This window comes from Camelus ferus, chromosome 7 (assembly GCF_009834535.1).
Source record: "Camelus ferus isolate YT-003-E chromosome 7, BCGSAC_Cfer_1.0, whole genome shotgun sequence".
NCBI classification, from domain to species: domain Eukaryota; kingdom Metazoa; phylum Chordata; class Mammalia; order Artiodactyla; family Camelidae; genus Camelus; species Camelus ferus.
In genome coordinates, this window is record NC_045702.1 from 15,501,148 (window position 1) to 15,516,264 (window position 15,117).

At 37.8% G+C, this 15,117-nt stretch overlaps 1 protein-coding gene across 2 annotated transcripts; it reads right to left on the reverse strand.

The window, feature by feature from the left end:
- Positions 1-1,272: 1,272 nt before the first annotated feature.
- On the reverse strand, positions 1,273-14,106 carry LOC102519884 (40S ribosomal protein S4, X isoform). 2 transcript variants are annotated; one of them, XM_032483437.1, is made up of 3 exons: positions 13,302-14,106; positions 10,949-10,954; positions 1,273-1,287 (listed from the first exon to the last, which is right to left on the reverse strand). In XM_032483437.1, coding segments are annotated over exons 1-3 (792 nt in total). In that variant the 5' UTR covers positions 14,086-14,106; the 3' UTR covers positions 1,273-1,285. The 2 variants fall into 2 exon arrangements, with proteins under 2 accessions (XP_032339328.1, XP_006185398.2); XM_006185336.3 differs by having other exon boundaries at positions 1,274-1,287; positions 10,949-10,957.
- Positions 14,107-15,117: the final 1,011 nt, after the last annotated feature.

Sequence of the window (15,117 nt, forward strand, 5' to 3'; positions counted from 1 at the left end):
ACTATTTCTATTCCAAATAAAATTAATTATTTACATTGTTCAGGTAGATCATGAGGAAGGGTGCCAGACAGTTAAGAGAGGTTCCTTCAGTGAGTCCAAAGTGGTTTCTGGCACCAATAAAGAAGAGGGAAAAAAACAACACACCTGATCTTTAGTGGAGTAACTTACTGCACAACCACTCTCACGTACATTATCTGGTGTTACTGTTCAAGGAATGACACAATTAACACCAAGATGGTGGAAAATTCAACTCCCAACAGGCCTTGAAGCCCAAGATAGTGGGGGATTTGACTTCCAGTAGACTTAGAGCTTCCCTATATGTTCATGGTAATATATTAGCATGGTAAATGGCACTCCCACAGGCGCCATGACAGTTCTGAGGCTAAGCATAAAAGGTCAAAAAGTGGGCAGTGGCCCAGTTCCTGGGAATCCCAGCCCCTTCACCAAAGTAGTTGGAATAATCCTCCCACTTGTTAGTATATAAAGTTATCAAGGCCATAAAAACTATCAACTCCCACACCTCATGGCTGTTCTCCCTTCTGAGTGAGATGGACCACAGTCTCTATGAAGTGTGTATCTACTTTTACTTTAAATGAAGCACCCAACCCTGCACCTCGTGGCCTTTCTCTTGCCTTCTGAGACACCCTGCACTCTGTCTATGGAGTATGTATCTCTCTGATTAAATCTTTTACTCAACTATGGCTTACTCCTGAAATCTTTCCTGCATGAAGCCAAGGACCCACACTTGGTGGGGCACATCCCAGGGACTCAACTGAGATTAGAGACATGGCCATCCTCTTGCCCCACATTTTCCTGTATCATTACTATGCCAGGGGCAGGTACTTTAACAAAAGAAGAAAATGTAGGCTTGCTCTTATGCTGTCTTAACCACCTGGTTTTCCAAACTGATGGGTCAAATTCAAAATAGAACTTGAGGATATAACTCCAGCCTTCTCATTCTGAACTTTCTGTGTCTATGTACCTCATACCATCAACATTTCTTCCACAAATATTGAGGTTCTACTGTGTTCCAGGAGGTGTGTGAAGGACGAAGTGTTGCTGAGACTAACTGCTGGTTGCTTCTTTATTAGTCATAGATTTCCAGCTGGGCACATAGTCAACCAGAACATGAAAAAGAATTCTACATTTTCTGTGATTCTTTTCAAATAGATGTGGCAATGTGAACAAGTTCTAGCCCCAGGAATAAAAGCAGAAGTATTGCACTGAAACTCCCAGGAGCTTCCCTTAACAGACAGTCAGCACTTCTACTTTGCACACTCTTACCCTCTTCCTCCACCCTGCTGCCCAGAGTAGGAATAACCTCATGGCTCCATCTTTGACCATGAGCTCAAAGCCACCTTTTAGATACAATGAGGCAGAAAGGTGAGTTGCTTAAGTTCCTGAGGATTTTGTATAGAGCCACCAAACCAGCATTAGACTGCCTTCCTCTAGACATTGAGTTATATTCTGTTTAAGTCAATGTTATTTTGGGATTTTTCTGTTACTTGCAGCTGAACTGAATCCTAATTGATAAACATCTCAATTTAAAGCTGTAATACTACAGATTCTCTAGGCCAGTGCTTGAATTTCAGCTTATAACTCTGATCATGTGTACAGCACATCTCTTCTATGGAGATCTACAACTTCTGCTCTATGGTATAATTTCCAGTTTTGCAGCCTAATCTTAATTGGGAAAGTTTCTCAGATTTTCTTGTTAATGTTGTTATCAACCTCTCCCAAGCTTATCCTTATAAACTGAATATTAAAGCTTCTCACTGTTGATGAAAACATTAACCAATGGTCAATTTAGGAAAGAAATGGAAAATTTTATTCAAGCCAACATGAGGATTATAACCCGGGAAACAGCCTTTCAGAAAGCTGAGGGCTGTTCCACCTATCAGAGATCAAAGCACAGTTATATACATTTTTTGAGACAAAAGGTTATACATCAAAAGCTATGTTGTCAGTTTATAAATCTAGATCTGCACGTACAAAGCGAGTAGAGGGTCATCACAGGATTGAGAGGTAGGTTATCTCCTAAGGAGGTCTGATTAATGCACATGCACAGGACACACTAAAGTGGAGGGAGGAGACCCAAATTATCATCAGTGGTAGCCTAGGGTTGTTAAATTAGCTAAACGAGAGAATATTAGACTGAGGTGCAGCTGTTGGGAAAAAAATTTTTCCTTTGTCGATGAAAACTCAGTCAGCCAATCTAAGAAAGAAATAGAAAATTTTATTCAAGCCAAATTAAAGATTATAACCTGGGAATAGCATCTCAGAAAGCTCCAAGAGCTGTTCTACCCATTAGAGGTCAAGGCACAGTTCTGTGAATTTTTTGAAAGAGAGGGCTGTACATTTAATGATGTATTGACAGTTTACACAGTCCAGAGCTAAGCATCATCATGGCCCCTTACAAGATCTAGAAGGAATGTTATCTTTTAAGGAGTTGTCTTGTTGATGCTAGAAGAATGTTGCTCTTTATGGTAGAGCAGGTATTTCTGCCGAAGGGGGAGGTTTGGTTGATGAATAATGCAGATACACAAGGCACAATAGAGGGGAAAGAGGAGGGCAAAGGGCAGAGAAAATATTTTACGTTTACATTTTTCTTGTCTTGCCATAAAATATGAATTTAATTTTATACCATCTACTCTTCTAGGTTCTAGGTCTAATAAAAAATTGACATAAAACAGATTAGCAGAAGAAAAACAACAAAATTTAACAATGTGTATACCTCCTGCACACATGTGAGAGACTCAGGAAAACTGAGTAACTCTCAGAAATGAGGGAAACTATCACCTTGAATACCATCATTAGCTAAAGACAAAAGAGGACGTTGTGGGTGGAGGAGTCAGTTATGGGAGGTTACCAGGAAAAGCACAGAAAACAGGGATGAGGTTGTTATTGCAAATTTAAGCCTTAGCCTTCTGCATTGATAAGAGTTTCTGGAAATAATGTCCTCTTCCTCTTCCAGGTACTGCCAGGGAGACACCCTTACAAATGGAGATTTCCCTTACACGGGTAAATGTCTCTTACAAAAGGGTAACTGGTACTCAGTTTTCAGAGTTTCTCCAGTATCTGCAGTTTCTTAAAAATAATCAGCCTTAAAATAACCCTCATGCCAAAGAGACATATCGTGGGGTGACAAATTTTACTCCCCTACACAGCCTAGATAACTAAACCAAAATCTAAGCCTGAAAATGCCTCAAGGTTGTGAAATCAAAACACAAAAGCCTGCCCATCACAAGCAGCCAACTGTACATCCAGTTAAACAATTTCCTTTCTCTGTTTCCCCATTTTCTCTATGTGAGTCTTTTTCCTGGTTCCCATAGGCAGAGAGCTTGTAACCACCTCTGGTTTTGTGCTGCCTAATTCCAGTTGATTTTAAACCCTTAAAATTTCTCATATACCTCAGTTTATCTTTTAGCTATGTGAATCCAGGTGATGGGAAAGGCATTCATCTAGTGGCTTGGGTACTCAGTCATTATGATGATAACAATGAGAGTAAAGACAGTGGAATCACCTGACATCTTTTGATGCCAGGGATAGAGAAATGAAAAACTATACCTATGCCACTAAGAACACAAAGAGAACTAGAAAGAGTCCATGACCGTTTTGAGGAGTCCCTTGCCTCCTGGGCCGGTCACTGCCAAGGACCAAGGCCAGGACCTGATTCTAAGAGCTGCAGAGTTGCAGTGATAGACATTTCTACTAAGGCAAGGGCATTGATGGGGAAGGAGAGGGATCCTGAGATATGACATGAGAACATTTGAACAGCTATGGATGAGGCTGAAGAATTTTTAGTATCAGAATTCTCCTAATCCTCTCTCATCAAGGGAGACCACCCTTCCCCACTGTTAAAGGATACAAGCCCACTTCCACATAAAAGCCTTTCAATGTTACTTTCAATGATCCAACTACAGAAAAAAACCTGTATCAATTCCCTGTAATAAAAATACACATATTCTTACCACTCCCATTTTCTTGGCTACTATGCTCTTAAATTTTTGACCCAGTTCATTCTAACTATACACCATTATTTTATGTTGTATAGCATTTTTTTCATTGATTCAACAGATATTTATTGTTCACTTACCATATTTCTAGGACACAATTGTAAACAAAATCTATGATGATCCCTGCTCTTAGCCATCTTACATGTCTTTCAAGAACCAAAGCATACATTTCCTGTTTTATAGTTACTTAGACTATGTTCAATGGATAAGTGCACTAATTACATACAACCCATCATTTCTCATAACTGTTTACCCATTCTTGTCATTTCTATGTTTGATTCTTCTCCCTGTTGTTGGTTTGTGTCACTTAGTTGGTTCGTGTTGAACAGTAGCAGAATGTGGCACCCTTAAACATTTATCTCTTTGGCATAAGGATTATTTTGAGTAACCACAAAGGAGAAGCTCTGTAAAAAAGAGTAGAAGTTTCCCTTTTGTAAGGGAAATGTACATTTATAAAGGAAATCTCCATTTTAAGTGTCTCCCTCTCTCCACAGGAAGAGAAGGTTGACTCTAAATCAGGAGAGAATTCTGTCAATAGAGGAGTCAACTACTTAAATCTGCATAACAAACTGTACCCTACTTTCCAGGGCTTTTCCTCATAACCTCCCAGGACCATTCCCCTCCCCACCTCCCCCAATATCTTTTGCTGAAGATGGTATTTAAGGTGGTGGCTTGGGGTCATCTCAGGGAGTTAGTTTTCCTGGCTGTCAACCATGTCTACATGTTAATAAACTTCTATTTGTTTTTCTCTTATTAGTCCACTTTTTAATTATGAGGGTTCTCAGCCAAGAACTCAGAACAGCAGAGGGAAAATTAGTTTAAATAACTTATTATGTAAATTATTTCAGTTTATTTCCCTATAGTGTGGTTGGGTTTTTGTTGTTTGTTTCTGTAGGAAATGTTCTGGGGACATTTCTAGATAATTTGCCCGTAAGAGAACATCTTCCTGTTGGCTTTTACAAATAAATAACTACTGAGCATGAGAAATCTTTTTTGGAATTTTTTGTATGTTCAAACACTGTTTGAGAAATCCAGTCCAGTCTCATGGATTTCTCTGTTAAGTGACTTACTCTGCCTGGCTGCATGTATAATTGTTTGTTTATTTGTTTGTTTCTTTTGAAAAATTTGAGGAGATAGAAAAAACAACAATAGAGAGATTAAAAAAAAAAATTCCCAAAGCTGGTCTAAGCCAAAATTTCTCTACTCTTTCATAATCTTCTAGGAAGAAATTAGCAATCCTAATACATGATTTTGGTAATTCTAATAAACCTTAATGGAATTAAAGACTTTATCTGAAAAACTAAGTATGTATTCGTCCAATCAGTTTACTATCTGTGAACATTCAGATGATTTTTATATAAGCATTCTTTTTATCTCTTATCTAATCTAAGGATGATTAGGTAATTGTTTAATGGTTCTCTTTTCTTTTGGCATCTCACTACCAAGGGTTAATCTTTGGTATATTTAGGTCACTTTCTCTGTGACAAATGTAAATAAAAGTTTCATAGGTAACTAAATTATTTGAAAAAAATTAACAAAAGCAAAACTAAAGAAGGTCAAAAGTTAGAATCAAATAAAGATAAAACAAATTACTATTTGTTGAAAATTTAAAAATTTTAAGTTATTATAAAATGTTGGCTATATTCCCTGTGCTGTACAATATATCCTTGTAGCTTATTGATTTTATATGTAGTAGTTTGTAAGTCTTAATCCTCTACCCCTATCTTGCCTCACCCAACTTCCCTCCACTGATAATCACTAGTTTGTGCTCTCTATTGCGTCTGTTTCTGTTTTATTATATTCATTTGTTTGTTTTATTTTTTAGATTCCACATACAAGTTATAACATACAGTATTTGTCTTCCTCTGTCTGACTTATTTCACTAAGCAAGTCTGACTTATTTCACCCTCCATCTCCATCCATGTTGCAAATGGCAAATTTTCATTCTTTGTTATGGCTGAGTAGTATTCAGTTTAGATATATATACCACACCTTCTTTATCCATTCTTCTGTAAATGGACACTTAGGTTGCTTCTATATCTTGTTTATTGTAAATAATGTTACCATGAACATTGGGGTGCATGTATCTTTTCAAATTAGTGTTTTTGTTTTTTTTGAATATATACCCAAGAGTGGAATTGATGGGTCATAAGGTAGTTCTATTTTTAGTTTTTTGAGGAGCCTTCATAATATTTTCCACTGTGGATGCACCAATTTATATGCCCATGACCGTTGTACAAGTTTTCCCTTTTCTCCACATACTTGCCAACATTTGTTTTTAGTGGTCTTTTTGATGATAGCCAGTCTGACAGCTGTGATCTGAGAGACATTTTCCAGAGGACATGTATAAATGGCCATTAAGCACATGAAAAAATGCTCAACAGTATTGTCTATCAGGAAAGTGCAGAATCAAAACCACACCCACTCACTAGGGTGGCTATAATTAAATAGACAGATAATAACAAGTTTTGGCAAGGATGTGAAGAAACTGGATCCTTCACATGTTGCTGAGTAGGAATGTAGAATGGCCCAATTCCCTTGGAAAACTGTCTGGCAGTTCCTCAAAATGTTAAACATAGGGTTACCACATGACCCAGCAATTTCACTCTTAGGTATCTATCAAGATAAATGAAAACATATGTCCATACAAAAACTTATACACAAATATCCATGGCAGCATTACTCTTTACGGCAAAAAAAAAAAAAAAAAAAAGAAAACCAGTCAAATATGTGTCAATTGATGAATGGATAAATAAAATATGGTATACCCATATAATGGAATATTATTTGTCAATAAGAAGAAATGAGCTACTGGTATATGCTGCAATGTGGATGAACCTTGAAAACATCATGCTAAGTATAAGAAGTCAGTCACAAAACACCATGTAATGTAAATTCCATTTCTATGAAATGTCTAGATTGGCAAATCTATAGAGACGAAATATAGATTACTAATTGCCTAGGGCTGGTGGGATTAGGGACAAATGGAGACTAAAAAGCACTATTTCTTTAGGGTTGATGAAAGTGTTCTATACTTAGGTTTTGGTGCTGGTTGTACAACTCTATAAGTACACTAAAAACCATTGAACTGTATATTTTAAGAGGGTCAGTTGTATAAAATGTGGATTATATTTGAATAAAGCTATTTAAAATGTAATCAAGAATTTTCTAACAAAGAATGAGAGTCAATTGCCACTCTCAGCAATCGTCCAAAACAGGGATTTAACAAATTAATAAATTTTACGCATTTTTGACATGAAAAAGCAGATTGGACTGAGTATTAGTAGCTTTCTCCATTCCATACTCCAAAACCCACTAAATAGACTTGGCATTTGAGAGGAACTTTTTGCCATCCCAGTGATGTGTTCTTAAATACATAAAAACTAAAAATAAAAAAATGGTTAGAAGGTAAAGTGGAGAAAATCTTCACAGTGATGGTATCTTCAGCTGTTGGAGTTGTTTTTTCCTGAACCTTCCTAATTTTTCATTTTGAGCAGCGTGTATTATTTTACAATCAGTAAAAACTGTTAGAAAGTTATTTCTAAATTTCATAATAGGAAATAGCAAATTTGTTATCACTTCCTGAAGAAAATCTCCTATATCTGTGAAGCCCACAGAGCAATGTTCTTTCTCAATATTCCTATCAGGACTACTAAACCTGGCCATCAGGGTAGGCTGCATTGATCTTCAGGAGTCACCTCACAATAAGCCACGTTGTCATGACAATTAATTTAAGCTGAAGGCAACTGAGAATCAACAGATGCAGGAAGAGTTTTCTGCCTTCCTCTTATCTGCCTAAAAGTGGGGCATGAATTTTCCCTTGAGGAAGGTGGCCCCCCACCATCATCAAAGAGAGCAGTACAATCACTGAAGACAGGGAGTTAACACCAGGATGAGTTTGCATAAACAGACCTCACGAAAATAGCCGTTATCTTCCATTAGTTCCTTCATGTATTTCCTAGTCATTTTCCGTAACTTAGCATCCCTTGAAGCCCAAGCCCCCTTTCTTTTGTTAAAAGGGTATGTAAGCCCTTGAGTCTAACCACTTTTTTGAGTTTTACTTCTTTCCAGTAACTCCTATGCATGTAACTATTAATAAAAATAGTGTAACTTTTCTCCTGTTAATCTTTTTCTTATTTTAATTTGCATGACCTCAAAGATGGAGGGTCATACAGGAGAGCTGAGGAAAGGTTTTTCCTCTTCAGTAGCTCCTTGTGTTTTTTCAATTAAAGAAAATTTAGTTGTATTTGCATAAAAATGCTTATGAGCTAAAATTTTATCAATACTGCTTTTAGTGACTTTTTTTTTTTGGTCCAGTATTTGTAAAATTCATTTGGTTTTTATGTGTGCCCTTTCTCCCTCAACTAGATTCCAAGGTGGAGGGAAAGACTATATTGTAATATAATACGGGTATTCTAATTCCCTTAAAATAGTTCCTTTATGTAATGTAGGTAATCAATAAGCAGTTTTTGGACATTTCCATTATACAACTTTTTTTTTAGTAATAAAGCATGTATTGTAAGTTGCTTTCTGTAATTGTCTTCAACAACTGTTTGGTTCTTAGATACTAATCCAGATATTTATAGTTCATTTTATTCTGTGCCATATCACCATGTTTATAAATTATCCTTTGGTTTTTGTAGCTTATTTTAAAATTACCTTTAAATTTTTATAATCATCCTTTTTTTTAATGGCATGCTTAAATTGCAAAATGTGTTTTCATCTGTAAGTCATTCTTGTATCTTATCTTTCCACATCTCACTTACCCAAGCTTGGATTTGAGTAAATTCTTCTGATTTCTTTCTTTAGCAGAACTTTACAGCTATTAGAATCAAAAGCAAACTTTCTCTTTTAAATTAAACATTGAGCTTATGGAATGAATTTAATAGTAATCAAATGTCTTTAAGCAAACATTCCTCCTAATTAAAGTATGCTGTTCTAAATCTTAACTGTCCTTGGGCAAACCCTCCACATATGAAAAAGATTACCTTTCATCCTGTCTTCACACTGATCATTTGGTGAGATGAAGGGTATATGTGAGGTAATCCTACACTCTCTTTTACTAGGCTGTATAGGAAGGCTGACTCTTACAAATTTCATGTAAACTGTCAGACCCAGACACGATGGAATGTTTTTGATCCCCACCCCCTTCTCACTTCCCTCCTTGCTTTCCCCTCTCACTCCACCCCACCGGTCTCTATCCATGCCTTTTCTCAAACTATCACCAGATCTGGAGTCTATCCCGGAAGTTTCCTGTATAAAAGTTTTAAATGATTTATCATTGCCTGGATACAGCCTAGTACAAAAACTAAAAGAAGACATGTGGTGAAGAAGAGGATACTGATGAGTGGCCGGCTGGTCAAGATGACATTCGCCTTGCTGAAGTCATCACTTTCATGCAGGATCTTCATTTTAATTAATTTTGTCAATTTGCCAAGAGCCCAGGCTCACTAAAGTAACAGAAGACTGATATGTAAATGACAATACCAACATATTTAACTACAGTTAATACAGTGAAAAATTTAACTGGGAAGACAACTTGCTACTCTGACCAACTCAATATTGAATTCTTAGACAGAAATGTATGAGAAACTGTATTGTAATTGAAATTATGGTACTTAGACTCAAGGCAAGAAGTGGTCTGTTTTCAGTACCTGTTGGCGTTAGCCTTGACATTTCAGCAACAGATTCCTACTGCCCATTGAACCCTTAATGACAGCAGGACAGAATATTGCCTACCAGATCACTAAACGGCCACTCTTCAGACAGACCCATCCCTTCTTTAAATATGCAGTTATTACTGATTAGAGGCAGGTTCTTAATTTTCTTGCTGCTGGACCAGGAAACTTCTTATCTGCAAGACATCTCTGGTACCTGTCTCATATCATACATCTGACCTTATTTCGTAATTGTACTCTCCATATCTCAGATTGATTTGCTTTTGTTCAGGCCTACAGTGATAGGATAACAAAAAGATTGTGTGTAACCAGGACCAGCTACGTAGGATGTGGCGCCCCCTGCAAATATAGAGACCCCTGTTTGAAAATTATTAGGAGTATCAAGACAGTGACAGCAAAGCATCAGACCTGAGTGACTGCTCAGGTCACACACTAATGAAGTCAGCCTATGTATAGCAACCCTCTAGTGCCAGAGTCAGCAAACTACCACCCACAGTCCAAATTCAGCTGCTCCCTATTTCTGTAAGTAGAGTTATATGGGAGCCAAGCTGCACCCATCAGTATTGTCTACGCCCACGTTTGCTCTGCGATAACAGAGTACTGTTCTTGCTACAGAGATGGTCTGGTCCACAAAGACTAAAGGTTTGCTGACTTCTGCTCTAATGTCTGATCCAGAGGCCCTTGCCCTATATACTTGCTATTCCAAGGGGGCACTCACCTTTCTCAACTTGATCCACTCTACTCCTAAGACACCATGTGGGGCCCATGGGAAGCCTGCAGCTATAAGTCAGAAGAATTTGGAGATTAATGACCCACTCAGAGTTCACAGACTGAAGTGCTAAGAATTTCTCTGTCAATGCAGGACAGCAACATGTGTGAATTCTCCATGGGGAAGCCCACAACGCTGTCCAAACCTCTTCTACCCAGACTCCTTGGGAACCTGGGATTTCTGACCACAGCTACCATGAAACCACTGCCAACTCCCAGTCAGAGAACTGGCACTTGCCTGGAGTCTGGGGTGTCCATTTCATGAGGAAATAGACTCAAGAACTGCTCCTCTTTTACTGGCTTGAAATGAAAACTCTGAAATCCCATGGTTCCATGTCCCATCCTTCACCTTGATTTCCCCTGGATCAGGTGCCCATATAATCTTAATATCTGGACCTTAGCAAGAACTTCAGAGAGTCTGAGATTTTACCCTACATGCTAGTTATCTAGTTAGCCTGCCACAGTTTCATGGAGGCTGCAGAAGACACAAGACTCCTGTGTAAGAAACGGAGGGCAGTTTATTACTCACAGCAAGAGAAGTAGCCAGAGTAAGGGCATATTTTATACCATTTCCCTAAGCCCCAGTTCTCACAGGGTGACATGAGGGCCAGTTTATACCTGTGCATACAGTGGGTTCCTTTATAGGAAAGGCACCTTGGGCTTAGGAGACCTGTGTTTTCATAATGCGCTAGAATACTACCAGCACACATATACCCTTGGCTCTAGAAGGAAACATTATTTTTACTACGCTGGACAACAAGCAAACTTGTCCTTTGCTCTGAGGGGAGATACTATCTCTATCTTCCAAGGCAGTTTGTTATACAAACATCCTCGAAAACACAGTTCAGATCAAAGGGCATTCAGTGCCCTGGTGGCAAGATGCACAGAAATGCAAGAAACTCTTGGAGAATTGTCTCTCTCAACAGCCGCTATTTGGACTTGGTCTTTTACAGTGACTCCTCCTTCCCACCCCATAGCTGTAGATGAGTTCCCCTTTTCCTGTGAACAAGGTAGGGTTTTTGCTAATGACTTCTCTTCTAGTTCGCAGCTTAATCACTGGCACTTCAGAGAAATATACACCCTATCCACCCTATTGCCCCAACACTAACACAGAGGTAAAGGCTCTCTCCTGTTTTGTGACTTCTAAAGTAGAGTTTTATCAATTGATGTTGTCTGTATATAGCTATAAAACTTAGGTATCACAGTATGTTTAAAGCACTTGGCCACTCCCCACCCTCCTTCCATCCTGTTCTTCTCAATTTCCTCTGTGTGTGTGTGTGTGTGTGTGTGTGTGTGTGTGTGTGTGTGTGTGTGTTTAATGATACAAAAGATTATGCTATTAAAGTGCCAGCCGTTCTACCTAAAGTCAGGATGGTGGTTGGAATCGTGCTTAGACGGTTCTGTGTTAGGAGTCTACAGTGCAAATGAGAGGCCAAACAAGAGTGGATAAAAGGGAACAGGAAGAGGAATCAGGAACTGACTCCAAACGAAAACACCATCCGGAGGAAACAGGATAAGCCTGTCCAGACTCTGGAAACTATAGTGAGGAAGGAAAAGCAATTACCAGAACAGATGGGTGGAATCGGAGCAACGAACTGAGGTGGAACCATGTTTATCTGAGAAAGTGTGTCCGGAGATCTGGGGGGCTGAATAGAATTGGTGCTTATTCCTCATAGTGCCTGGATCTAAGATGATGTTATATGTAAATACTTAACAGGCATGCATGGGCTTCTGTAAACAATCAAGATGTTTCTTAAACCTGTGATTCCCTGTCACTTGTGACTTCCTGTGTTCTTTTAAATAGACGTATGTTTTATTTTAATGGATACTAACTCGATTTTTTTCGTTTCCCACTTGCCAAAATATTTTAAATATCTGAGTTCCTAGAGAATTGTACAAGTGTATGGAGATGATTGGAAGGGATATTAAAACAGGTCTGTCTTGGAAAATATGTGACAGATGGTTGTGGAGCATTAAAAAAAGAGAACCGTTAAGCCTACAATGCAGTATCTTATTGTCTGCCGTATTTTTTTAAAAGCTTGCCGAGTGAGGCATATGTTATTGTTTTATCTCTTTTGATACAACTAAATTCCTTCAAACACAGACAATTAAAAAATAATCTACTCTTGAGTAAATTGCATGTACATGAGTAAAAATGCAATCTCTTTCAGATGAGTTTTGTGTTTCCCAGCTGTCCATGAGATTATTATGTATATTATATACTCTCTACTCTGCATTCCATGAGAGCTACAAATGAAAAATTTAGCCATTTTAAAATTACTTATTGAAGTAAAGCCCTCACTAATTATTCATCAGCTATAAAAATTTTATAACTGTTCAATATTTTGAGGCATTTGTGTGCATAAACGGACTCTAATTTTAGTAGTTGTTCATCTAGTTGCTGTAACAAAGATAGAGCGTCACTTTCTTTCATACCCTAAATTAAACAGCAAATGCAATATTTTTTAAATGACTAGAATCATCGAAATTTAGAGTTGGAAAATATTTAATTTTCTCAAGGTAAATAAGAAAGCTGAGATTCAGTGATTGCTCAAGAATCATATTCCCAAAAGAAGTGCATTGAAACCACTTTTTCAGATACTTAAGGGTACATGTTCTTTCTGTAAGATGTAGACTTTTCTATTTGTGATTACTATAGGGAGTTTATTCCAAATTTATTCAGTTAAGTAGTGTCTGGACAGATTTTTGCATAGCACTTGTTACCTAATCAGTGGCTATTTCTTTTTTAATCCTCTTTTTTTTTTTAAATTCGGTATTATCTTTAATTAAAGTAAAAGACTTAATTCCAATCCTGTCACCTAGGGATCATTTTATCCACTGCTCTGCTTGGCCGCCAGTCTCTTGTCTCTCTCCTCAGCAATGGTAAGGCAGATACCCTTTCCACAGGGAAGAGAGATCCATGGTTTGTTGCCTTTGCCAATAACGAAAATATTGGAGAGCCAGGTGGCAAAGCTGTTGCCATTGGCATCTTTCATGTGAACTACATCAGAAGAACCAGGATGTCTCTCTCTGTTGGTGATTACACCAATTCTCCCCAGGTTAGCACCTCTAGTCACCATACGTAGGTTACCAGTGTCGAATTTGATGAAATCAGTAATCTTGCCAGTCTCCAAATCAGTCTGAATGGTGTCATTCACCTTGATGAGGGGATCAGGGTAGCGGATGGTGCACGCATCATGGGTCACCAGATGAGGGATTTCTTTTATGCCCACAAAGTTCTTTCTCACTTTGCACAACTTGTACTTGGCTTCCTCAGGTGTAATACGATGGACAGCAAAGCGACCTTTGGTGTCATAGATCAGGCGGAAATTCTCTCCAGTCTTGTCAATGCTGATGACATCCATAAAACCAGCAGGGTAAGTTATATCAGTGCAAACCTTGCCATCAATCTTAATGAAATGCTGCATGCAAATCTTTTTTACTTCATCACCTGTTAAGGCATACTTAAGTCTGTTCCTTAGGAAAATGATGAGGGGGAGACATTCCCTCAGCTTGTGGGGACCAGTAGATGGACGAGGAGCAAACACACCAGTTAGTTTATCCAGCATCCAATGATTTGGAGCTGCTACATGCTTCAGGTGCTTCTTGGGACCATGAGCCATGGCTGTGCTAGGCACCAAAAGAGCTTTAATCTTCTTTTTTAATTCAATATTTGTATGTCTTACAAAATGATCAGCACAATAATTCTAGTTAACATCTGTCACTATAGATAGTTTTTTTCTTGTGATGAGAACTTTGGGATCTACTCTCTTAGCATCTTCCAGATATGCAATACAGTATTAATTATAGTCACCTTGTAGTATATTACATCCCCATGACTTATTTATTTTATAACTGGAAGTTTGTACATTTTGATCCTCTTCACACATTTTGCCAACCCTTCCACCCCCTACCTCTGGCAACCACCAATCTGTTCTCTTTATCTGTAACCTTGGTTTTGTCTTTTCAGTTTTTTGCTTGCTTATTTTTTTACATTCCACATATAAGTGAGATTATATGGTATTTGTATTTCTCTGCCTGACCTATTTCACTTAGGATAATGCCCACAATTGTGAAAATAATGTCCATATTTTCACAAATGGTATGATTTCCTTCTTCTTAATGGCTGAATAATATTCCATTATATATAGAGTATTCTAGGATTTTATTCTATATTACTGTTCTAGATAAATATTTTAAATCCCTCAGTCATTCTTATAATAATAAAAGGTAGACTCTTCTTTGGGAGCAAGTCTATTTTTGAAGTCAAAATACAGAAAGCTGAAGCTCTAAACAGAACATAAGTTAAAAGTTAAATTTTATCATGTTAGGGCCAACAAACCTGATGGTTTCTCAGTCTTTAGAGAGGTTTGGTGGAAAAAGCTCCACAGTGAATTAATTTTATTACTTAGGATTATAATATCTCTACTCAGGGTGTTTCTGGAATGTTCATGAGCATGAAGTACTTAGAAATGTCCATCTGGCTACATTTTATCATATTTTTCTCTTTTCACTATTCGTGTTAAACTAAGTGCTCTGGATACTTTAATCTCTTTCGGAATTACAAATCCTCCTGTGGAAACTTTTGAAGTAGAACTTCTCCTTTATATAGAAGGAACTCATGGTGGAAAGTCTCTGTTCTTTATCGTTGGCAG